This window comes from Rissa tridactyla, chromosome 3 (genome assembly GCF_028500815.1).
Source record: "Rissa tridactyla isolate bRisTri1 chromosome 3, bRisTri1.patW.cur.20221130, whole genome shotgun sequence".
In the NCBI taxonomy this organism is placed as follows: domain Eukaryota; kingdom Metazoa; phylum Chordata; class Aves; order Charadriiformes; family Laridae; genus Rissa; species Rissa tridactyla.
Genome location: NC_071468.1, coordinates 97,667,831 through 97,687,532, shown reverse-complemented (window position 1 = coordinate 97,687,532; position 19,702 = coordinate 97,667,831). Strand labels below are relative to the sequence as shown.

Sequence of the window (19,702 nt, the reverse complement as noted above, 5' to 3'; positions counted from 1 at the left end):
TTTACGTTCTGCAAGAGTTATGAACCTGGGACATAAAGGGAGACACAAAGGAACCTTCTGCAGCAGAATGTCAGGTTGATCATCTGAAAGCTATGAACAGACAACTTCTCAGGCTAATAGCAATATCTAATAAAAGTTAAATCTTTATATTGAATTGAACAAACACCTAGATACTGATTCAGGGAAGAAACAGGGAAGAAATTCTATTACTAACTGGCAGCAATATGCACATTATGATTAGCATCTCTACAGCTAACTCTCCTGCCTTCCAGTGAACAAACTTATAAAATGAGCCGTCAGCCACAGTTCAAATTCTCAAGTCTAAAAACACTTAAAAATATATCTTGCAGAAATAATCTTGTGGTAAGAGAATGCATAACAAAGACAGGTGATAACATGGAGACAAAGAATAACAGAACAACTCAAGATTTGGGAAAGCTGGCCTACTGCCCATTTAGAATGAGTCTTCTGATACCAGTTTCAAAATGGAGTCAGTCTTTTTTACAATACTATTCAGAAGTGAAGTCCTAGCAACAATACTGACACCAGGTTGAGTCATTGATGATTCATGACTGCCCTCCATTAGACAGTGTGGCTTGCAAATAAAGTAACCAGAATTCCTGTTTAACAATATCTGAATTGCTTCTAGTAACACCACACCCTCATTAAATGACATTGCTAATATATTATTTTCCCTCTTGCAGTATCAGCGTCCTTTTCATGGACTTTAGGCAGTTGAAATAAAAGTTTCAGAGTCAGGTAAACTGAAATTAATGGAAATACTATAGATGCTTGATGTGAAAAGACATATTAAAGGAAAGTAAGGATACCTAATGATATCTGAGGAGGAATCACATTTCCTCCTTCAGAAAAAGTTAGAATGCCTATTGTCCTTTGAGAAAAACTAAAGCGCATAAGCTAATGAAATACTCAAAGCAAATAGCTATTTTTTGACGTTCGGAGACTTACCTGAGATGCTCGATATGAGAGAGAAAGTCTGTGTTGTACAGGAGGATTTCCATCTGCAGCCATTTCAATCATACAGTAACCTTCAGGACTGCTCACAGGCAACATATAGCTGGAAGGAAACAGAAGATCTCATTACTCTTTATGCTGTTGACAGCAGAGTATTCAAACCTCACACAGCAAAGGCAAGGTGAAAAAGATGCTTCTGTCTCCATAAAGGATGAAAATCTTTGGACACTAATAATTCCAGTTTCATGTCTGCTTGGACTACCCAGGAGACAAAAGATTTAAGTTTCTTCTACTAATGTCCCTCTTCTATTTGCTCTCCTACTGTTCTTGACTCTAGTGTTTGAAATGTATACAGAGACAAAGAAGAAAGAGATCTTTACATGCATAAGTGGGTATTGATAAATTGTAAGTGCTAACTGCGGCTGACACGGTCTCCCTAGTATAGAGGATTGTTGGACAAGTAACATCAATGTTGAATGATGCTGAACTCCCTAGGTGGAAATTTCCTTTTCCTGCCCTACAGGGGAAACAGAAATGGAATAAGAAATGAAAGGTTGCATACCTCTGAGCAGCAAGATTACACTGTGATATAGTTATCGCTACCTGGGAAGCGTGCTGTTAATGTAAACTCTGGTACTGAGATTCAGAGATAAAGAAAAATATAAGGTTAAGGGAATTTGTAAAGTAAATGCTAGCAAACATTCAATAAAACACTGAGAATTCTTCAGGTTCTTTCTATGATGAGATCTGATGAAATGCTATTAATATTATCAGCAATAAAAGTTCAATCCAACAAGGTGATCTTCAAATATACTGGTTTCGTATTGAGAAAGGAAATTTGCATAAACATTATCACAGCAATGGCAGAATAGGAAAATAGTAGTTGATAGATTCTTTAAAACTGAGTTCTGCTTTTTCTGTAGAAGTGCTTCCCAATTCCACTTTACCTCAGTTTCAATCTTCACATGCTTAAAAGAGAATGTGACGGGCCTCCTTTTGGGAAGCATGTTAAGGTTTACTGATTACACGCACTCTGCCCATGAAACTCTGCTCAGTCAAATCCATATAAACAGGTTTCCAGAGTATAAGCCTTTAACAAGAACAATGTTTAATTTTTGTGTAATATTTCAGAAATGTTACACAACAGATTTTACGAAAGATTCTGAAAAAAATTATACATTTATATGGACTGACAAATTTTCCATTTTTTTAGCCAAACAAATGCTAAAGGACAAAGGACAACGACAGGAATCCCATAAACCATTTTGTGGTGGGATGGATGTATTTTTATGTTAGGCCATAGACATACGAAGTAGTTAACATATTTTAAAGCCCATTATGTCCTGAACACTAGAATCATATATTACTAATCTTAGAAATGACCTCAGCACTGCCAAGGACAAATTTACTCCTGGATGAACCACATCGAGACCTACCATGCTCTCAAATGCCCACCTTTTCATATACCACCACCTGGCTGGTTGCGTGCAGCTACTGTGGTATGAGTTATCCCCCATTATGCCTTGAGCTTTACTTTTCTACTCCTGTGTTTACATTCTTACTATTTTGTTCTCCTGTCTGTAGATTCAGTATGAAATTTAGAGCTTGAGTTTTCACCTCTGAAGTTACTGGGAACATTGTATTGACATAAATGGATATAGTATTAGCCCCCTAATGAATATTTATAACATTCACTGCAGTGCAGTGATTTCTGAGTGAGCAGCAAAAAAACAGTGCATCTACTAACACAAGTCTCATAGGCAGTATATCTATATCAGCAGGTGATGTTAATATTAATGATATTAATAAATCCTACCTTTCCAATGGTTATATTGCTTCTGGTTCCAGATCTAATTCAGTCAATACTAACTCATTGACTTTTCACTGTGCTCTGCTCCATGGGGTTGAAATGTGCTAAATTATTTCACCTTTGTAGGTATGCAACACTTTTCCCATTTTTGAATCAGAAACAACATTTTTAAATTTTTTAAAAAGACTGAGATATTTGAATGGCATCTTCTATTATCATCTTTTGAAATGTGATCTAGACTCCTAGACTACTCAAATGGGTTTGAAAAATGTTTATTTTCCTTTCTTATTTTAGGTTAAAAAAAATTCATGTTGTTTTTCAGTATATTTTAAGTTAAGTTCTTTCTTATGTAGTCTAAAGTTAGCATAACATTTTGATTTTGAAGGTAAGGAGCCAGAAGCATTATCTGCTGTTCTGAAGATCATCTAATTTTTACAATTTCATTATAAAATGTGAACTGAGTAAACAGAAGTTCCTTCTTAATAAGTAATGTGTATATTGACAGATAGTTTTGTGATCTGCTTTTTAGATACTTGGAATAAGGACAATTTTGGAGAAAGTACTTCCACCTACTGTGATTTCTAACCAATTCTTGACATATAAAATATACTTTGAATTTTATTTATTATTCCTACTCATATTTCAGCTGCTGAGAATCTTCAAACAGGTAAATCACAGTGTATAAAGATAACTTTTTCAGACAAAAGCAAATCACCTTGTTTAGCATTCTCTTGGGGAAAACCAACTCATAATCTTTCCTTGATGGTTTCTACTTTGAGTGAATATCACAGTACAGACCTAATGTACTCATGGCAAAGTCTACTCTCTGCCCCTGCCTTGTCCCTGCTTCTCAGGAAGGTTTCTGAAGTCTGAATCTGCTGCAGTGTCTAAATCAGTTCAAGGTTTAACCCCTTGTATCACACATTTTAATAGTCCAGCCTACAAATGACAAACGTTTAAGTGATGTGACAAAGCCAATAAAGGAGAATGTTATCTCATGGAAAAGAACAGAACAATATGGTCTATGTCAGTTTGATCATCTTCAAGCAATTAGCCATCCAAGCCAAATTCAGCATAGTAAACTTTCATTGCAAATGTCTCGTATTCACACATCCTCATTGTTATCTATACTTAATTTCTCTTGTTTTGATTCTTTACTAGGGAAAAAGAAAGATTATAAATAGGTGCAATTAAAATAAGCCTTAAAGATTACTTGATGCTGACATGGTCTTTACTGAGGTATCTTTATGTAGACAAGCCCAAGTATCCTAAATTCATATAGATAATAACACAGTCATCCCTACACAGACATATCTGGTGATGCGTTCTACCTTTAAAGAGATGTGTCAGAAAAAATGAAAAAATAAATTCAAAAGAAAAAAAAAAGACCAATATCTATTGGTCTATTTTATAGTGATTTTGATTATTAGGTCTCAACTTCACTAAGGACATAAAGCTATTATTATTTTTTTTAAGATTCAGCAATGAAATCTCAAAGAAAGGGACTGAATTGTTTGATGTCGGCCAGTAGATTAGTATCTGAGTTGTGAGAAAAAAACCCATAGGCTAGAGCAGCAACCTACTGCCCTCTATTCTGGAGCGCAGATTAGGAATGCTACCACTACTTTCTTCAGCATTTGCTCCTTTCTCTGCAAGGATTTCCAAGCTCATAATACTTGAAATTTCTCTCTGTATTATGTCATAGAAAGGAAAAACTGTCATTTGAAATGTGAACAAAATGAATATTTTTCATGCTTACATTACCACAAAATTAGGACTGTTTGAATTTGCTAGATTACTCAAATATGCTTAGAATAGCTTTTAGAAAGAGACAGAGCATGGAAAATTACAGCCTAAAAGACAGTTTTCTGAGAAAATTATGAAAATAATGAAGAATGGCAATTAAATAGAAATGCTGTCTCTATCTTTACTATAGCATTTAAAACCACAAAGTGCTTCAGTATGGACATATGTAAGGCATAATTATATCAGTTTTTAAAAACAATGACAGAAAAAAGAATGCGCTTGAAAAATTCTGTGGTAGAAATAACCTGAACTAAAATGCCACTTAATGTAGCTCTATAACTTGATAATATTTTTCTTATAATGTAAGATTCAATCTCTCTTAATCTTGCAACTGCATAAATGCAGTTGTATTACTGCACACATCTCATAGAAGATTGAAATCCATTATCCACATTAGAAAAGTTAAAATGGAACTGATGATTTATTCTCTTGACATTTTTTCTTTATTTTTCTAATTAACCTCATATTATGAGATACTGACCTCACATTAAGAACACCTGAGATGAAAGTGGCTAATCACTGACATCTTTGAATTTTGAAGTATTTTTAGTTCAGTTGTGCTTTTTCACTCGTTTAGATGCTGAAAGCATTTCAGTCCATCTGCCTCGCATCTCAGCGGCATATTTCAGTTGCACTCAAAGCCAGTGTATTTTTCCCTCCAGAGACAGTGACAGAAGAGAATGCAATATGATTCCTATTGCAGGATTATTTTGTCAGGCACCAAAATTGTGATTCATGCACATCATACTCATAATGATATAAAAAGGATTCACAGAGCAGTAGAGAATTGGGTGTGTGGGGAGTAGGTACGGGAAACGGGTGTGTGGGGAGGACGTATGAGAATGTTACGCACAATAATCTAAATAGGTCTGGAGCCATGTGGAGCCCAACCTGTTCCTGTAGATGCTAAGGTACAGACCTGGTGTAGTCAAACATTTGTTTCCACAGATTTGAAATAAAAAGAGGTTCAGCCTTCTTTTCTGCGTTTGGCTTAGAAAAACATGATTTTTTCATAGCTGCTGTGGATTTTATGTAAGCTTGCTGAGAACAAAAAGTAACAAAGGTTTTACTACAGGGGCTGTTTCTTTACAAAAGACTCATGGACCTCAACAGATGCAAAACAGAAGTTATATACAGTGATTAATGCCATTGCTAGTTACATCTTGATAAATTATGTGCCTAAACACTGAATTCTAGCAGCATGCAGTGTTTACCTAACACGCTCGTAGCTATGACACAATTGCGGATATTAAGTATTGGATTAATTTAGGCCTGGAAATGATATTGAAAGGAATCCCCTTAAACTTGCTAACGTTGAGGCACTTCTAAATCAAATGTTGCCTGGTATAATCTTGCTTAAGCAAATGTTTTAGCTTAAATTATCACAGCTACTTCTCCAAGTGAGAAATGCAATCATACCTTTATTTTCTTTCAAGCTAGTCACCAGGTGGCACTAGAGGAGCACAGTAGAAAGCATGAACGCAAAATTCATACCAATGTCTCTGCTAATCATTGGAAAGACTGATTTATGCCCTAATTGATAGCATGATTGCTTCAGCTTCCAGTTTCTATCAAGGGAAACACAGTAAAGTATCTTAAACTGATTACGTATTTGACAATAGGGATGAGAATAGGTCCGGAGACTGGAACTTCTGGAAGACACTTAACTGCATTCATGCATTGTAATTACCTAATGTAATCATGTAAAAATGGTGCATTCATGGTTGTGTAAACATACTTAAGAAAATTTAGTTTATAGCAATTATGTTTTCTATACAGTGCTGAAGGCGCAGCTGTATTTCTAACAGATTAAGGAGATGCATAACAAAATTAAAATGTCAGATCATCAGGTATAAAAAAAACCCCAAGCATTAGAAAGAGAACCAGCATCTCTTCTTATACAAGCTAAATTATCATGTTAAGTTTTTTTATGAACAAAGATCTCACACTGCTAGCAGACCAGGGTTTCTGGTCTTCTGAAAAATAATTGCAAAGTAGTTACACTACTGTCCGTTTTCTAATGCCACAATTGGAGGATTACATTTAGAACTATTTGCTATTTTTCTCCCTACAAGCTGACAAACATTAGTTCAACTTAACAAACAAGCTGACAAACAAGCTGACAAACATTAGTCCATCATAGAAACCCCTCCAACCCCCCAAAATCCTCTTTACTGAAAAAGTGTTGATATTAAAGACACAATCTAAAATTACTCTTGCAAAACACTGGAACAGCGGCTTCATTTACACCCTTGATTAACCAGAGCAGTTGTCAAGGGAACATCTAAGCAGCTGTCAAGCAATACAGGAGATTTTTGAAGAACAGTGATTTTACTTTTGACTGAGCACATTCAATTCACAAGTGTGAAAATCCGTACTGCATCTTACAGTTTTAATAATCTCTTGGTACTTCTTTCCAAAATTCTTGCACTTACCTTTTTTTTTTCCTTAAAAAATATGTTTTTAAAATTTCATTATTTAGAACACCTCTTCTCTTCCCGAAATTAGTTTCAACATACTGCTTCCATGGAAATGTTCACATGTTTCTTTACCCTCTTCTATTTCAACAAGGTCAAATTTTGGTATTTATTACTACTTTCAATTACAACACTTGTGATAATTATAAAAATGAATGCTTCATGTTATGTCTGACATTTTATTTGAAACCAATGAAACATCTGTCATAACCTCCAGCCATTCAACACCAAATTTCAGGTTTCCTAGTTTCTGTGAGCTGACCGAACAGTAAAAGCGTACCAGCAGGGGAGAGGAGGAGAGAGAAAGGGAAGGGGGTAGAGAAAAGCATGGAAGATGAAAAATCCCAAATGACTTTGACTCCTAACAGTGTCTTGCAGTAATCCCTTGATGCCTTTTTCTTAAAAAAAAAAAAAAAAAAGAAAAAAAAAAAGAGATGTGCGAAATTCTGAAATGCATTAGGGGATGATAAACTCCCAGCTGACCCTGAACTTGTTTGAGACTTGCAGCTCCAGCTGGATGTGCATAAATCTACACGGCCCAACGAGATTCATCCCAGGGTACTGAAAGAGCTGGCCGATGTCATTGCGGGACCTCTCTTCATTATTTTTCTACGGTCTTAGGAGTCTGGAGAGGTCCCAGTCGACTGGAAGCTGGCAAATGTTTTCCCAATTTTCAAGAAGGGAAAGAAAGAAGACCCTGGTAATTACAGGCCTGTTAGTCTCACTTGAGCGCCTGGTAAAATTATGGAGATTATTCTGGGAGTTAGTGAAAAACACTTCAGAGAAATGCAATCATTGGTCATAGCCAGCACGGGTTCACGAGGGGAAAGTCCTGCTTAACCAACTTAATTTCCTTTTACAACAAGGTCACCCATATAGATGACCAACGGAAGCCAGTAAATGTGATGGGTTTGGACTTTAGCAAAGCTTTTGATACTGTATCTCACAGTATCCTTCTGGATAAAATGTCCAGCACGCAGCTAGACAAGTCCAGAATACGATGGCTGACAGGTCAGGATCAAAGAGTTACAGTAAATGGGGCTGCATCAGGCTGGCGGCCAGTCACCAGTGGGGTTTCCCAGGGTTCAATTTTAGGGCCAATTCTCTTCCATGTTTTAATAAATGATCTGGATGCAGAAGTTGAATGTACAGTAAGTTTGCTGATGATACTAAACTAGGAGCAGCTGTGGACTCCCTCGAAGGTAGTGAGGCCTTAGAGAAAGATCTGGACAGACTAGAGAGCCGGACAGTCACCAACCACACGAAATTTAACAAGAGCAAGTGTCAAATTCTCTGCCTGGGATGGGGCACTCCTAGTTATACATACAAGTTGGGGGATGCGAGGCTGAAGAACAGCCCTGTGGCAAGAGATCTGGGGATTTGGGTTGATGGCAAGTTGCATGTGAGTTAGCAGTGTGTCCTGGTAGCCAAAAGTACCAACTGTGTCCTGGGGTTCATCAAGCACAGCATAGATAGTCGGTCGAGGGAGGTGATTGTCCCACTCTACACTAGACTTCTCTGGCCCCACCTAGAGTACTGTGTGCAGTTTTGGGTGCCTCAATATGAGAGGGACATCAGACTATTAGAGTGTGTCCAGAGGAGGGCAACCAAGATGGTGAAAGATCTTGAGGGGGAGACTTATGAGCAGCAGCTGAGGTCTCTTGCTTTGTTCAGCTTGGAGAAGAGAAGGGTGAGGGGGGACCTCATTGCAGTCCACAACTTCCTCAAGGGAGGCAGTGGAGGCAGAGGTGCTGATCTCCTCTTTCTAGTGACCAGCAACAGAACACAAGGAAATGGAATGAAGCTGCATGAGGGGAAGTTCAGATTGGACATCAGGAAAAAGTTCTTCACCAAGAGGGTAGTCAGTCACTGGAACAGACTCCCCAATTAAGCAATCATGGCACCGAGGCTGTCAGAGTTAAAGGAGTGTCTGGACAACACTCTTAGTCATATGGTTTAGTTTTCAGTAGTCCTGCGAGGACCAGGAGGTTGGACTCTATGATCCTTATGGGTCTCTTCCAACTTGACATATTCTATGATTCTGTGATTCTATGATTAGTTGTCAGAGGTCTGGGTTTGGAGGAGAAAAGAAGCCCTATCTATTAAAGACTCTTTTGATCGGGCAGAAAATCTGACAGTGTTTTCTTAATTGGGCCTTAGAGTGTCTGGTATTTGTGTAAGATTCAGAGTTGTTCCTCACTATGTGAATAAAAACAGTTAACAGTCTTTGGCAGCATTACACTGAACAACACATTCCCCGTTATTGCTGACACCTTCCTCATATCCACACATTGAACGCTGTTCCTCCTAATGATTCTAAAAAATAGATTCTGCTATTTGTAGTTAAATTCCTCCCTTATTCCTTGATCAGTTTTACTAGAATATGTAGGAAAAGAACTACCTAGAAAAATAAACAAAGGTGAACAAATTTGAGAGAGTAAGCCCTTAATGACAGCCAATTAGCACACATAAGAGTGGACATGGTAATGCACATGAATATTTTGGGGGGTCTAGCCTGCCTTATAAGTAGTTTCTCTGATATATTTGTATCCAATAATAAGGGTACTATAGCTAGGATACAAATGACATTGCTCATCTAATCCTATGCCTTACATAGTTTGGTGTGTTTGTATGGCATAGGAGGTCCTGTAATACTGCATTAATTCTTCTTGATTCAAAAGGATATTAGACGTCCTGTTACTGGCTACTGCAGAAAAGGAAAAATATTTCAAACTGAATTGGAGTTTTTTTCCTACTTTTATAGATAGTGGTCTGTCTTTAGCTCAGTTTGCTCCTAAGTGCTCCATATTGCACTGTTGGAAAATACTACTTATTGGTTTCAATTAAAAGAGTTGCAAAAAGGACCACCTAAAAAAATGAAAAGTGAGTTTTTAGAGCACCAATCCAGTTACATTATATTTTGACTTTGAAAGTCTTCCAAACACTCCATTTTCTCTTGCTTCATTGTGGTTGCAACCAAGAAACCATAAAAAGGAAATATCTAGCTGTTGTTTGAACACTACTACGCAGTTTTATGGAAATATGAGTCTTAGGCACCACTTTCAACATCAATTTCCTTTTAAATTAAATGTTTCTTATTTGCATTTGATTACAGATTTATTGACAGGGTTGTTTTATCCACAGAACATACTTGATTTTCTGCCAGACTCTTGGATTTATCTCTGGTAAATAACAAACATTTCAGTCAACACCTCAAAATGTATGAGGAAGTTTGAATGGAACTGTACATATGACACATACACTAGAACTCCTATGTAATACATAGAGTGATTTGCACAGTAGTATCAGAATTTTTGTACTAAATGCCTCCTTTTCCCTCATTTTTCCAGATAGGTCTTTTAAAAAATCTTCAAATTGACACGTCTGAATGAGAAACTCAGCAAGAAACAGGAAAACCTTACAGTTCTTCCCCATGTGATTTTGCATATTCCAGGACGTCATAATTTTCTTACCATAATAATAAAACTGGTGCTGTGTTACCATTTCTAATCTTTCTTACGGACATTTTATACACTTTCCTGTGAAGATAATATGGAGTTTGACATTAAAAAGATACTATTTGCCTTTTGTTGCTTAGTAGACTTTCAACTAGCATAATATGCTGTACATTTGGAGAATGCCATTTGTCAAAATTCTGACTTTGAAACTGCCTTCACAGTACTTGCTGGGCATTCTGAGAACAGACCAAATTCTACCAAGGTGTAACACATGTCAAAGGAATCGCATTAACATATGAGAGAAAAATATGGCCAGCTCTTCCTCAGTTCAGATTAATCCAGGAAGAATAACAGCATCCTAACATGGCTCTCATATTAAAGTTGCTGAGCCTTCTCTAGTAATACCTATATTAAACAATAGGAAATGAAGCATCCGTAAGAGAACAACTTGGCTTTTCATTATTGTTGTGCGAACATATTTTAAATACCGTCAAAGCCAACCTGCTAAATTTCAAACACGTTTACCATATTTGTACTTCCATACAACCCAGTTTTAGTATGAAAAGATTAAGTCAGTCTGACACTGACTTTTTGCCATTATTTTATTGGGCACTTCACAGTGGATTTTAAAAGCTCCTAGATCTTGGAAACTGTTCCACAGTAAAGATCCTTAAGAGCAGAAGACAAGCTGAAAATAAGTCAACAATGCAATCCTGTTACAGAAAAGGTAGGGACAATAATGGGATATATAGACAGGTATATAGGCAGCAGACATGTAAAGCATTTTTTTGCTTTCTTCCAAGGTAAGAACAATGAATGATGTCATATTTCTTAACAACCCATTTTATTAATCCCCAGGAGTTTTACTCAATCCATTTTCACTAATCTCTGATCTTTTCTTCCTTACTGTCATCAACATATCTGGTATCTGCATTCCCTCATTTCTGTTGTTGCTGCTACATAAGGCACGCTAACAGCCTTCAAATGGGGCCAGGAGAATCAAGACTAGGGAAGAGCTTCAAGAACCTTTGGAGATCTGGAAAAGTGACCTGTAAGGTAAGTTTAAATCCAGGTTTCATCAAATCCAAGATATATCCTTTGGTTGTTAGCATCTTTGCAGTGGATATCTGATATTGATAATACAATACAACACTCAGGCAAAATAAAAAAAGCTGAAGAAGACAAGCCAAATCAGATGTACAATATAATCTCCAAGCACATAGAAGGCTGCTACAAAGAGGAAGTAAGCAATCTTTCTTTGTCTCCATGTCAGATGTCACAAAAAAATCTCTCTAATAGTACAGATACTGAGGTAGGTTGCACAGTTTGTACAGGCTCCCTCACTGGAGACTTTCAAGGAGACAAACATCTGTCAGAAATGCCATAAGCATTTAATTTACAGATATGATGAATATGGTATAAGTGTGCCCTACTAAGGCAGTAGGTGATTACCTCAGATGTCTTGTAGCCCTACAATTCTATAATTCTAACACTTCTACCAGAAGAATTACATATGATTCAGTGAATGAATGTTAACACTGACAAATTTGTCTCAGATTTGGTAAAAAATGATCTTAAAATTAATATGATATTTCCAGTCTTTCAGATAATTGAGCCCATCTACAAAGTAAAGAAAGAGTAGAACAGGTCTCATAATAGACAAACAAGACTACAACAGAGATGACTGCAATGATCAGTGTCTCTGAATTTATATACCGCATAACACCGCATAAACAAAATGCCCCCAAAAAGAGTTGGAAATGTGCTCACAAAGAGACATATAGTAGGTAATCTCCTACCAATTATGTCTCCCCTCCCCTGAGGAGGGCTGTCACTCCCAGCAGCATAGAGACTCTTCTGGAGTTAGCAGGGTCTTAGTATTGCACTAGAATATAGGAATGAATGATTACGTTGAGCCATCTTCAGATATAGTCTTCCATTTAGTGTCTTACATAAATCTGATCCTATGAATGAAAATTAGGAAGCCACCTGACACATGAATAAAGCTGTATCAATGCAATGTTGTACAGATAACAGTGCAATACTGCAGTGTCCTCCAACTCAGAATCTTCTATTTTCTTACCTATTACAGACAGAAGAAATACAATAATGAGTAACATATATTGTTTCTACCAGGCATCACTAATTAATGTTCCTTTGCATACTCTGATAGTCTAAAATGAACTGCTACCTCCCCTCTATATGGGAAAACTAAGAGAAAAATAAGTTAATCAATGTGGTTAATGAAAAACTGACTCTTTAACTTAAATTCCAGGAGAAGGAACAATTTATATACTCATACTGGAAATTACGGGGAGATTCTCAAGAATGAAATCCTTCTATTGCCAAATAATGCAAACCCTGAGGTTAAGGCTGGCATCTTTGCTAATACTCATCACCAAGAGACATCCTGCTGGTATTTCAGTTTTCGCATTTAAGTATCTATTAAAAAAAATAATTATTGGTATTTTGGTTTCAGAGTCTTTAAGGATCATGTCTTCTAATCCTTTGTAACCTTGTCTTTGGACCTTGGAGCTACTCTCACATTGCCCTAATTAAGACTTAGGCAAACTTTATGTGCCTGCTTCTCATAGTAATATTCAGACAGCCTATTCTTGGGTTCTGCTGATGACATTTGAGTAATTTGCTTCTTCACATTCTCAGAAGCATCCTAGGCAGAAAAAAGGAAAAGGTGGACACCTAATCTCTGTTATAATTCATGAGCAGCTGCTGAAGCAACTCAACTCTTCTATAAAGGTCTAAGAATGCCTAATTCAGTTGAACTACATTAAGATCAACTGAAAATATGGCAAGAGAATGTGAGTCAGGGTATACAGAGCCCACGACAGCCTCTTAAAATAGGATGTTGAGTTCGTCGCTGTTCTGCCTTATTTGGCAAATTATTATTTTAGCCTCATTGAAGGTGCAAATATATGTTATTGCTAAAGAATAGTTTTTCATGTATGACAAGAATTATCACTGGCAGTTTATTTGTGGTAAGCATTACTTCTTATGCTGTCATAAACAAAGAGCCAATCAGACTTGCAGAGCATACAGCAGAAAGGTAACATGCTATTTGTAGCCCAGATGAAAGTGGGAATGAATAATTGATCTTTCTTAGTAAGCTGTAACACCATTTAAGAGCGTCACATCTATGTCTCCAACCCTCACCAACATTTTGTCTTTTGTGCTGACAACATCGGTAAGAAAGTAGGTAAGTCCTTGTCACCATAATCCCTTCAGGCCCTCTTCAACATGTGTAAAGCACAACTCTGATTTTGGGTAAATGAGAGGTAGCAGTGCTACTAAAAGTGCTGGTCATATTAAAATCTGCTTTCACAAAGCATAAACAACTCACCTGAAGTCAAAAATACAAGGCAGAAATGTTACATGACACGCCCACTTACCACACTTAGGATTTATTGATTTGTGAAGCCTAACTGTCAGCCAATGTAATCAGTTAATTGCATTGTCTAAAAAGTGTTTCATGACTGATACTTATTTCTTTGAACACACTCAGGAGTAGAATGGAGCAGATCTGTGCTTTCAGAATACATAAATACAGAGTTGCACAGAACTTGAAGTTTACTGTTGTCATCTAAACTGATTAACGGGGTCTGCTTACCTTTATCTGGACCAGAGTCATTAGCTATTTTATTGCAGTCTGCTTATGATTACACATAGTATGTTTTTCCCTAACACCAAAAAAGTATGAGCTTTAGAACTATGTCAAAGAAATTAAGATTCTCATAATATTTTCATGTGTACTTTGTACTTGAAGCTGTCTAAATCACAGCATCCAATATGAACAGCTAAGAACATTTTGCTAAACCATAACCAACTATTAAAAAAAAACAACCTGAGACTGCTTTATGGTAATACGTTTATACATATTTTATCTGCAATCTTCTTTAAAAGTACTCTATAACATATATGAAAGTACAAGATCATAATATTTATTCCCTATTTGAATATAAAAAGGTAAAATATAGATTACAAATTCATTTGGATGTGCTTCAAGAGAGACTACTTAAATAGTCAGATGTACATTTTATAAAGTATTACAAATGACCCGCCTATTTTTTTCACTCACTTTGATTAGTGATATGTATTTGAGCTGAAATGTATTATTTGGAAAATAAATACTGCACAAGATTCATGAATATTAACTGCAAAAAAAAAAGAAAAACAAGGTAAATATAATACATTTAGCTTGTATGAGTAAATGTGTATTCATAGGCCACCCTTTATTAAGTTTTCTGTTTTTTAAACAAGATAGATTACTTTCATCAGATTTTAGGAATAGAAAGTATGAGATATTCATGGAAAAAGGCAATCTTGTATGATATGAAATGTGCTACATTTCTTCATGGGTAGATAAAATCTGATGTAGGGCAGTAGCCTTTTAACAAGATTATATTTTATGGATGCAAGTCGTTAAAGAAATTATGGAAGTGTAAACAAACACCACAATGACTGTTGCTGCTTATGTAGAATCTGGTTTTCCTTAAAGATGAGGTGCTTTATTTCTTCATTTTGATGTCCACTTTTTCACTTAAATATTATGAATGCAATTACACACATATTGAATTTGGAAATATTAGAAAATATTTCACTACAAGAAACAAACTGACATTAACTCTTTCATTTCAAAGGGATGCTCAGTGCTATTAATCATGTAGATACTTCAGGTAAAAATTCAAGCACTGAATATAGTTCCAATTTATCAGAATAAACATTTCTAACTGACAAAAAAATCATTTCAGATTAAGCTGTCTCTGATTTGCAACACTGTGGATTATATGCACAAATTAAATCACAGTCAATTTAACTATCCCATTAAATAAAGTAAAATTACAAATTTCCAACCTAGAAGTGTGAATTCATTCAGATTTGTTCCCACAGCAGGAATAAATCCCATTTGGTTTGATCTTACCCTTAAATTGATCTATTTAGTAGAAAATCCCACCTTCAGTGAAAAATTAAGAATGTGAACATGTTTGGACTGCCTCTCTTTCTGGTAAAAAACATATTAGGAAGTTTTGGGGAACTACAAAACAAATGACCGTTTGTATGTTCATAAACATACAAAATAAAATGTTTGTCATAACAAAGCATATCACAAACTTTACCTTTGTGTACCGAAACATAAGAAGTGCTTTGAAAACCTGAGTTCTCCAGCATCTATATAGGAGAATAGCTCATAATAGACAAATATCACAGGGAGAAAAATACTCACATAGAAGACTGGTCCAGTAACTGCTGAAACCATTGGTTTGAGATCATTTAACAGTTAATTACAAAATAATCAAAGATAATACTAAATCTTTTTAAACAGATTATTCATATGAGCTGGATCTTTTTTTGTATCTTGCTGTGTGAGGGAGTCTGGATGGTCCTCTCTGGTAACCACAAACCTGTCAGAGACAAATGCTCTGCAGAAGTTTTCGTGGCTATTAGTTGTAAGGAAGTGGGTCACTAAGTATGATCGGTGGGGAGAATTCAATCATGTTTGAATGGAGATTAGCTATAGCAGTGACACAAAAGTAACATGAAAAAGTAAATAACTTTGTGTGGAGACTGGTACTGAAACTAACATGAGGAAGGAACCAGCAATGGGAGATGAAAGGGATGACTGGAGGAAAGCACTGAAATTAATACTTGACTGAGAGCAGGGGGGTTAGAACTAGATGATCTTTAAGGTCCCTTCTAACCCGAACCATTCTATGATTCTATAATGTTCAGACCAGGAGACTGCTTATGTAAACCCACCATGGTACTACGCAAAACTTTGGTGGGAGAAAAGATTCTCAGAAGACCCTAGAGGAGCCACCACCAGTAGGTCCAACTTATAATGCCTCAGGGGAGGAAGTAGGGGAGCCTTGATCTCATTGCTGCAACTAGGACAAAGTAGACCAAGTGTTATATTCTGAACTTGACCTGTCAGGACAGTGTGTGGGCCAGCTGCCCCCTCAAGGCTGGGGTGTCAAGAGCCACAGGGGCTCCCTGGGATGGCAGGACAGGGTCTGGCAGCCAGGGCCTGTCTCACCACCCCAGGCAGGAGCAGGGCAGCTCTAGAAATTATGAACACAGTTGTTTTCTTGTAAGAAAATCCAGCAATAGCTTGAATAATCTGCATTGAGCGCTGCACTCTGATCAGAGACTCATTTGATGCTGCACAACTCGGGGTTACCAGCATCTGACTGGCCCAAGATCATGTCCCAGGAATGCCAAACATGTCAGGTAATGAGTGCAAGTTCTTTAATTGTCATGGTTATATTTATTAAGTAATCATTCCCATATAAATTTACTAGAAATTAAGAAGAACTAATCTAAACCCAACCTGCTTTTAAAGAACATATCCATTGTACTGACTAAATTGCACCACTTAAGTATTTATCTGTCTTCAGTCAATATTCCTTGCAAGCAAGGAAGAGGGCTCTCGAAGGCCTGAAGAGCCACCAAGGCCAACTCACCTCAGGCTGGCCATCAAAACTGACCCTGAAAAGAAAAATCAAAGGGTCATTGTTGTACGTGTCTCCCTGCTGAGGCAAGCAGAGGGCCCAATATGCAGATCGAACCCGCTTCATAGAGAGGTCTGCTGTCTCCCTGGTGCCCAGGTAAAGGACATCGTAGGTAAACTCCCCACCCTTCAGGTTATTACCCACTTCTGGTCTTTCAGGTGGGAAGTGATGAGGTAGCAATGAGAGGCTCACAATCATTTAAAAAAGATTTCAGGGCCTTAGAGCAACTGGTAAAGGGATCAGGAGCTCAGGTTGTGTTCTTCTCCATCCCTCTGACATCAGCAATGGATGAGGGAATATATAGGAGGAGTCAACAGGTCAATTCATGGCTCCAGGACTGGTGTTGTAGACAGGGCTTTGGGTTTTATGATCACGGCTTGGTATATGAGGCACCAGAGCTGCAAGCAGCTAATGGGATGCACTTATCTCAGAGGGGGAAAAGGATTCTGGAGCAGGAGTTGGCAGGCCTCATTGACAGGGCTTTAAACTAGATTTGAAGGGGGAAAGGGTCAATAATTTCATGCTTGCCTGTGACAAACAGTGGGGCAGCACATCAGGGGCAGAGGGATGGAGTCCTAGTAAGGGCTCTCAACTTGTTGCCCTATGGCAAGCCGGAGACGACGCACTCGGACACCCCAAGGGAATCAAGGGGGATTCGCGCAAGAGGGTGACACGGCCAGCCCAGCTGAAGTGCCTCTATACAAATGCACGCAGCTTGGGCAACAAACAGGATGAATTAAGCACCAATATGCTGCTGGAAAGCCATGACAGAGTGCCCATTACTGAAACTTGGTGGGACAATTCCCATGATTGGAATGTAGGGGTAGACGGATACAAGCTCTTTAGGAAGGACAGGCAGGATAGGAGGGGAGGTGTTGCCCTCTACATCAATGACCAGCTAGAATTGATGGAGTTCCACATGGGGACAGACGAGGAGCTCGTTGAGAGTGTATGGGTTAAGATTAAAGGGAAGACAGGGGAAAGTGATGTTACAGTAGGAGTCTGCTACAGGCCACCTGACCAGCAGAGCCAAGCAGATGAGGCCCTCCATAGGCAGATAGAAGTGGCTTTGCGTTCACAGGCCCTGGTCCTCCTGGGGGATTTCGACCACCCTGACACCTGCTAGAGGGACAACACAGCAAGGCACCAGCAATCGAGGATGTTCCTGGAATGCATAGATGACAACTTCCTTCTCCAAATGGTAGAGGAACCAACAAGAAAAAGTGCTATGCTGGACCTCGTTCTCACCAACAGGGAAGGGCTGGTGACCAACGTGAGGCTCAGGGATAACCTTGGCTGCAGTGACCACGAAGCGATAGAATTTAAGATCTTCAGGGCATCTACGAGGATATATTCCAAGCTTATGACCCTGGACTTTAGGCATGCAGACTCTGACCGCTTCAGGGATCTGCTGGCCAAAGTGCCATGGCACAAAGCTCTAGAGGGAAGGGGGACCCAGGACAGCTGGTCAGTATTCAAGGATCACCTTCTCCGTGTCCAGGAGCAAACTATACCGACAAAGAGGAAGGCAGAAAAGAATGCTAGGAGTCCTGCCTGGATGAACAGGGAGCTCCTGGACACACCGTCACACAAAAAGAAACTTTATAAGGAGTGGAAGAAAGGACAGCTGGAATGGGGGGCATGTAAGGAAGCTGTCCAAACAGCAAGAGACCTGGTGAGAAAAGCTAAAGCTCAGTTAGAATTAAATCTAGCCAAGGAGATCAAGGGAAACAGCAAAAATTTCTATTAGGTACGTTAATGGTAAGAAGAAGACTAGGGAGGGTGTGGGGGCCCTCAGAAAGGAAACGGGGGAGCTGGTGACAAGTGACATGGAGAAGGCCAAGGTTCTCAACGACTTCTTTTCCTCAGTCTTCATTGGCAAGGGCTCCAGCCACACTCCCAGAGTCACAGAAGACAATGGCAGGGGTTAGACAGAACTGCCCACCGTAAGTGAAGATCAGGTTCATGACCATCTGATGAACCTGAAAGTGAACAAGTCCATGGGACCCGATGGGATACGCCCACGGGTACTGAAGGAACTGGCGGACAAGGTTGCTAAATCGCTCTCTATTATATTCCAAAAGTCGTGGCAGTCTGGTGAAGTCCCCACTGACTGGAAAAGGGGAAACATAATCCCCGTTTTCAAAAAGGGAAAGAAGGAGAAACCAGGGAACTATAGGCCAGTGAGTCTCACCTCCGTGCCTGGTAAGATTATGGAGCAGATCCTCCTGGAGGCACTGCTGAGGCAGAAGAATAATAGAGATGATTGGGTACAATCAACACGGCTTCACCTAGGGCAAATCGTGCCTGACAAATCTGGTGGCCTTCTATGAGAAGGTCACAACATCAACAGACAAGGGGAGAGCAACTGACGTCATTTACCTGGACCTGAGCAAAGCCTTTGACACTGTCCCACATGACATCCTGGTCTCCAAGCTGATAAAATATGAGTTTGATGGACTGACAATTTAGTGGATAAAGAACTGGCTTGACAGCCGCACCCAAAGAGTGGCTGTCAATGTGTCCATGTCCAGGTGGAGGCCAGTGACAAGTGGAGTCCCTCAAGGATCAGTACGGGAACCAGTCTTGTTTAACATTCTTGGCTTGAATAAGAAACCAAGTCTATACTGATGTAATTAGAATGCCTATTTT

General features: G+C 38.4%; 1 protein-coding gene across 1 annotated transcript in view; it reads right to left on the bottom strand.

Annotated features, from left to right (window-relative positions):
• EYS (eyes shut homolog) overlaps window positions 1-19,702 on the bottom strand; it is an 874,211-nt gene that overhangs the window by 126,132 nt on the left and 728,377 nt on the right. Inside the window, exon 40 of the mRNA XM_054197017.1 lies at window positions 970-1,078. Coding sequence (XP_054052992.1) covers window positions 970-1,078 — 109 coding nt within the window. The remainder of the gene's footprint in view (window positions 1-969; window positions 1,079-19,702) is intronic.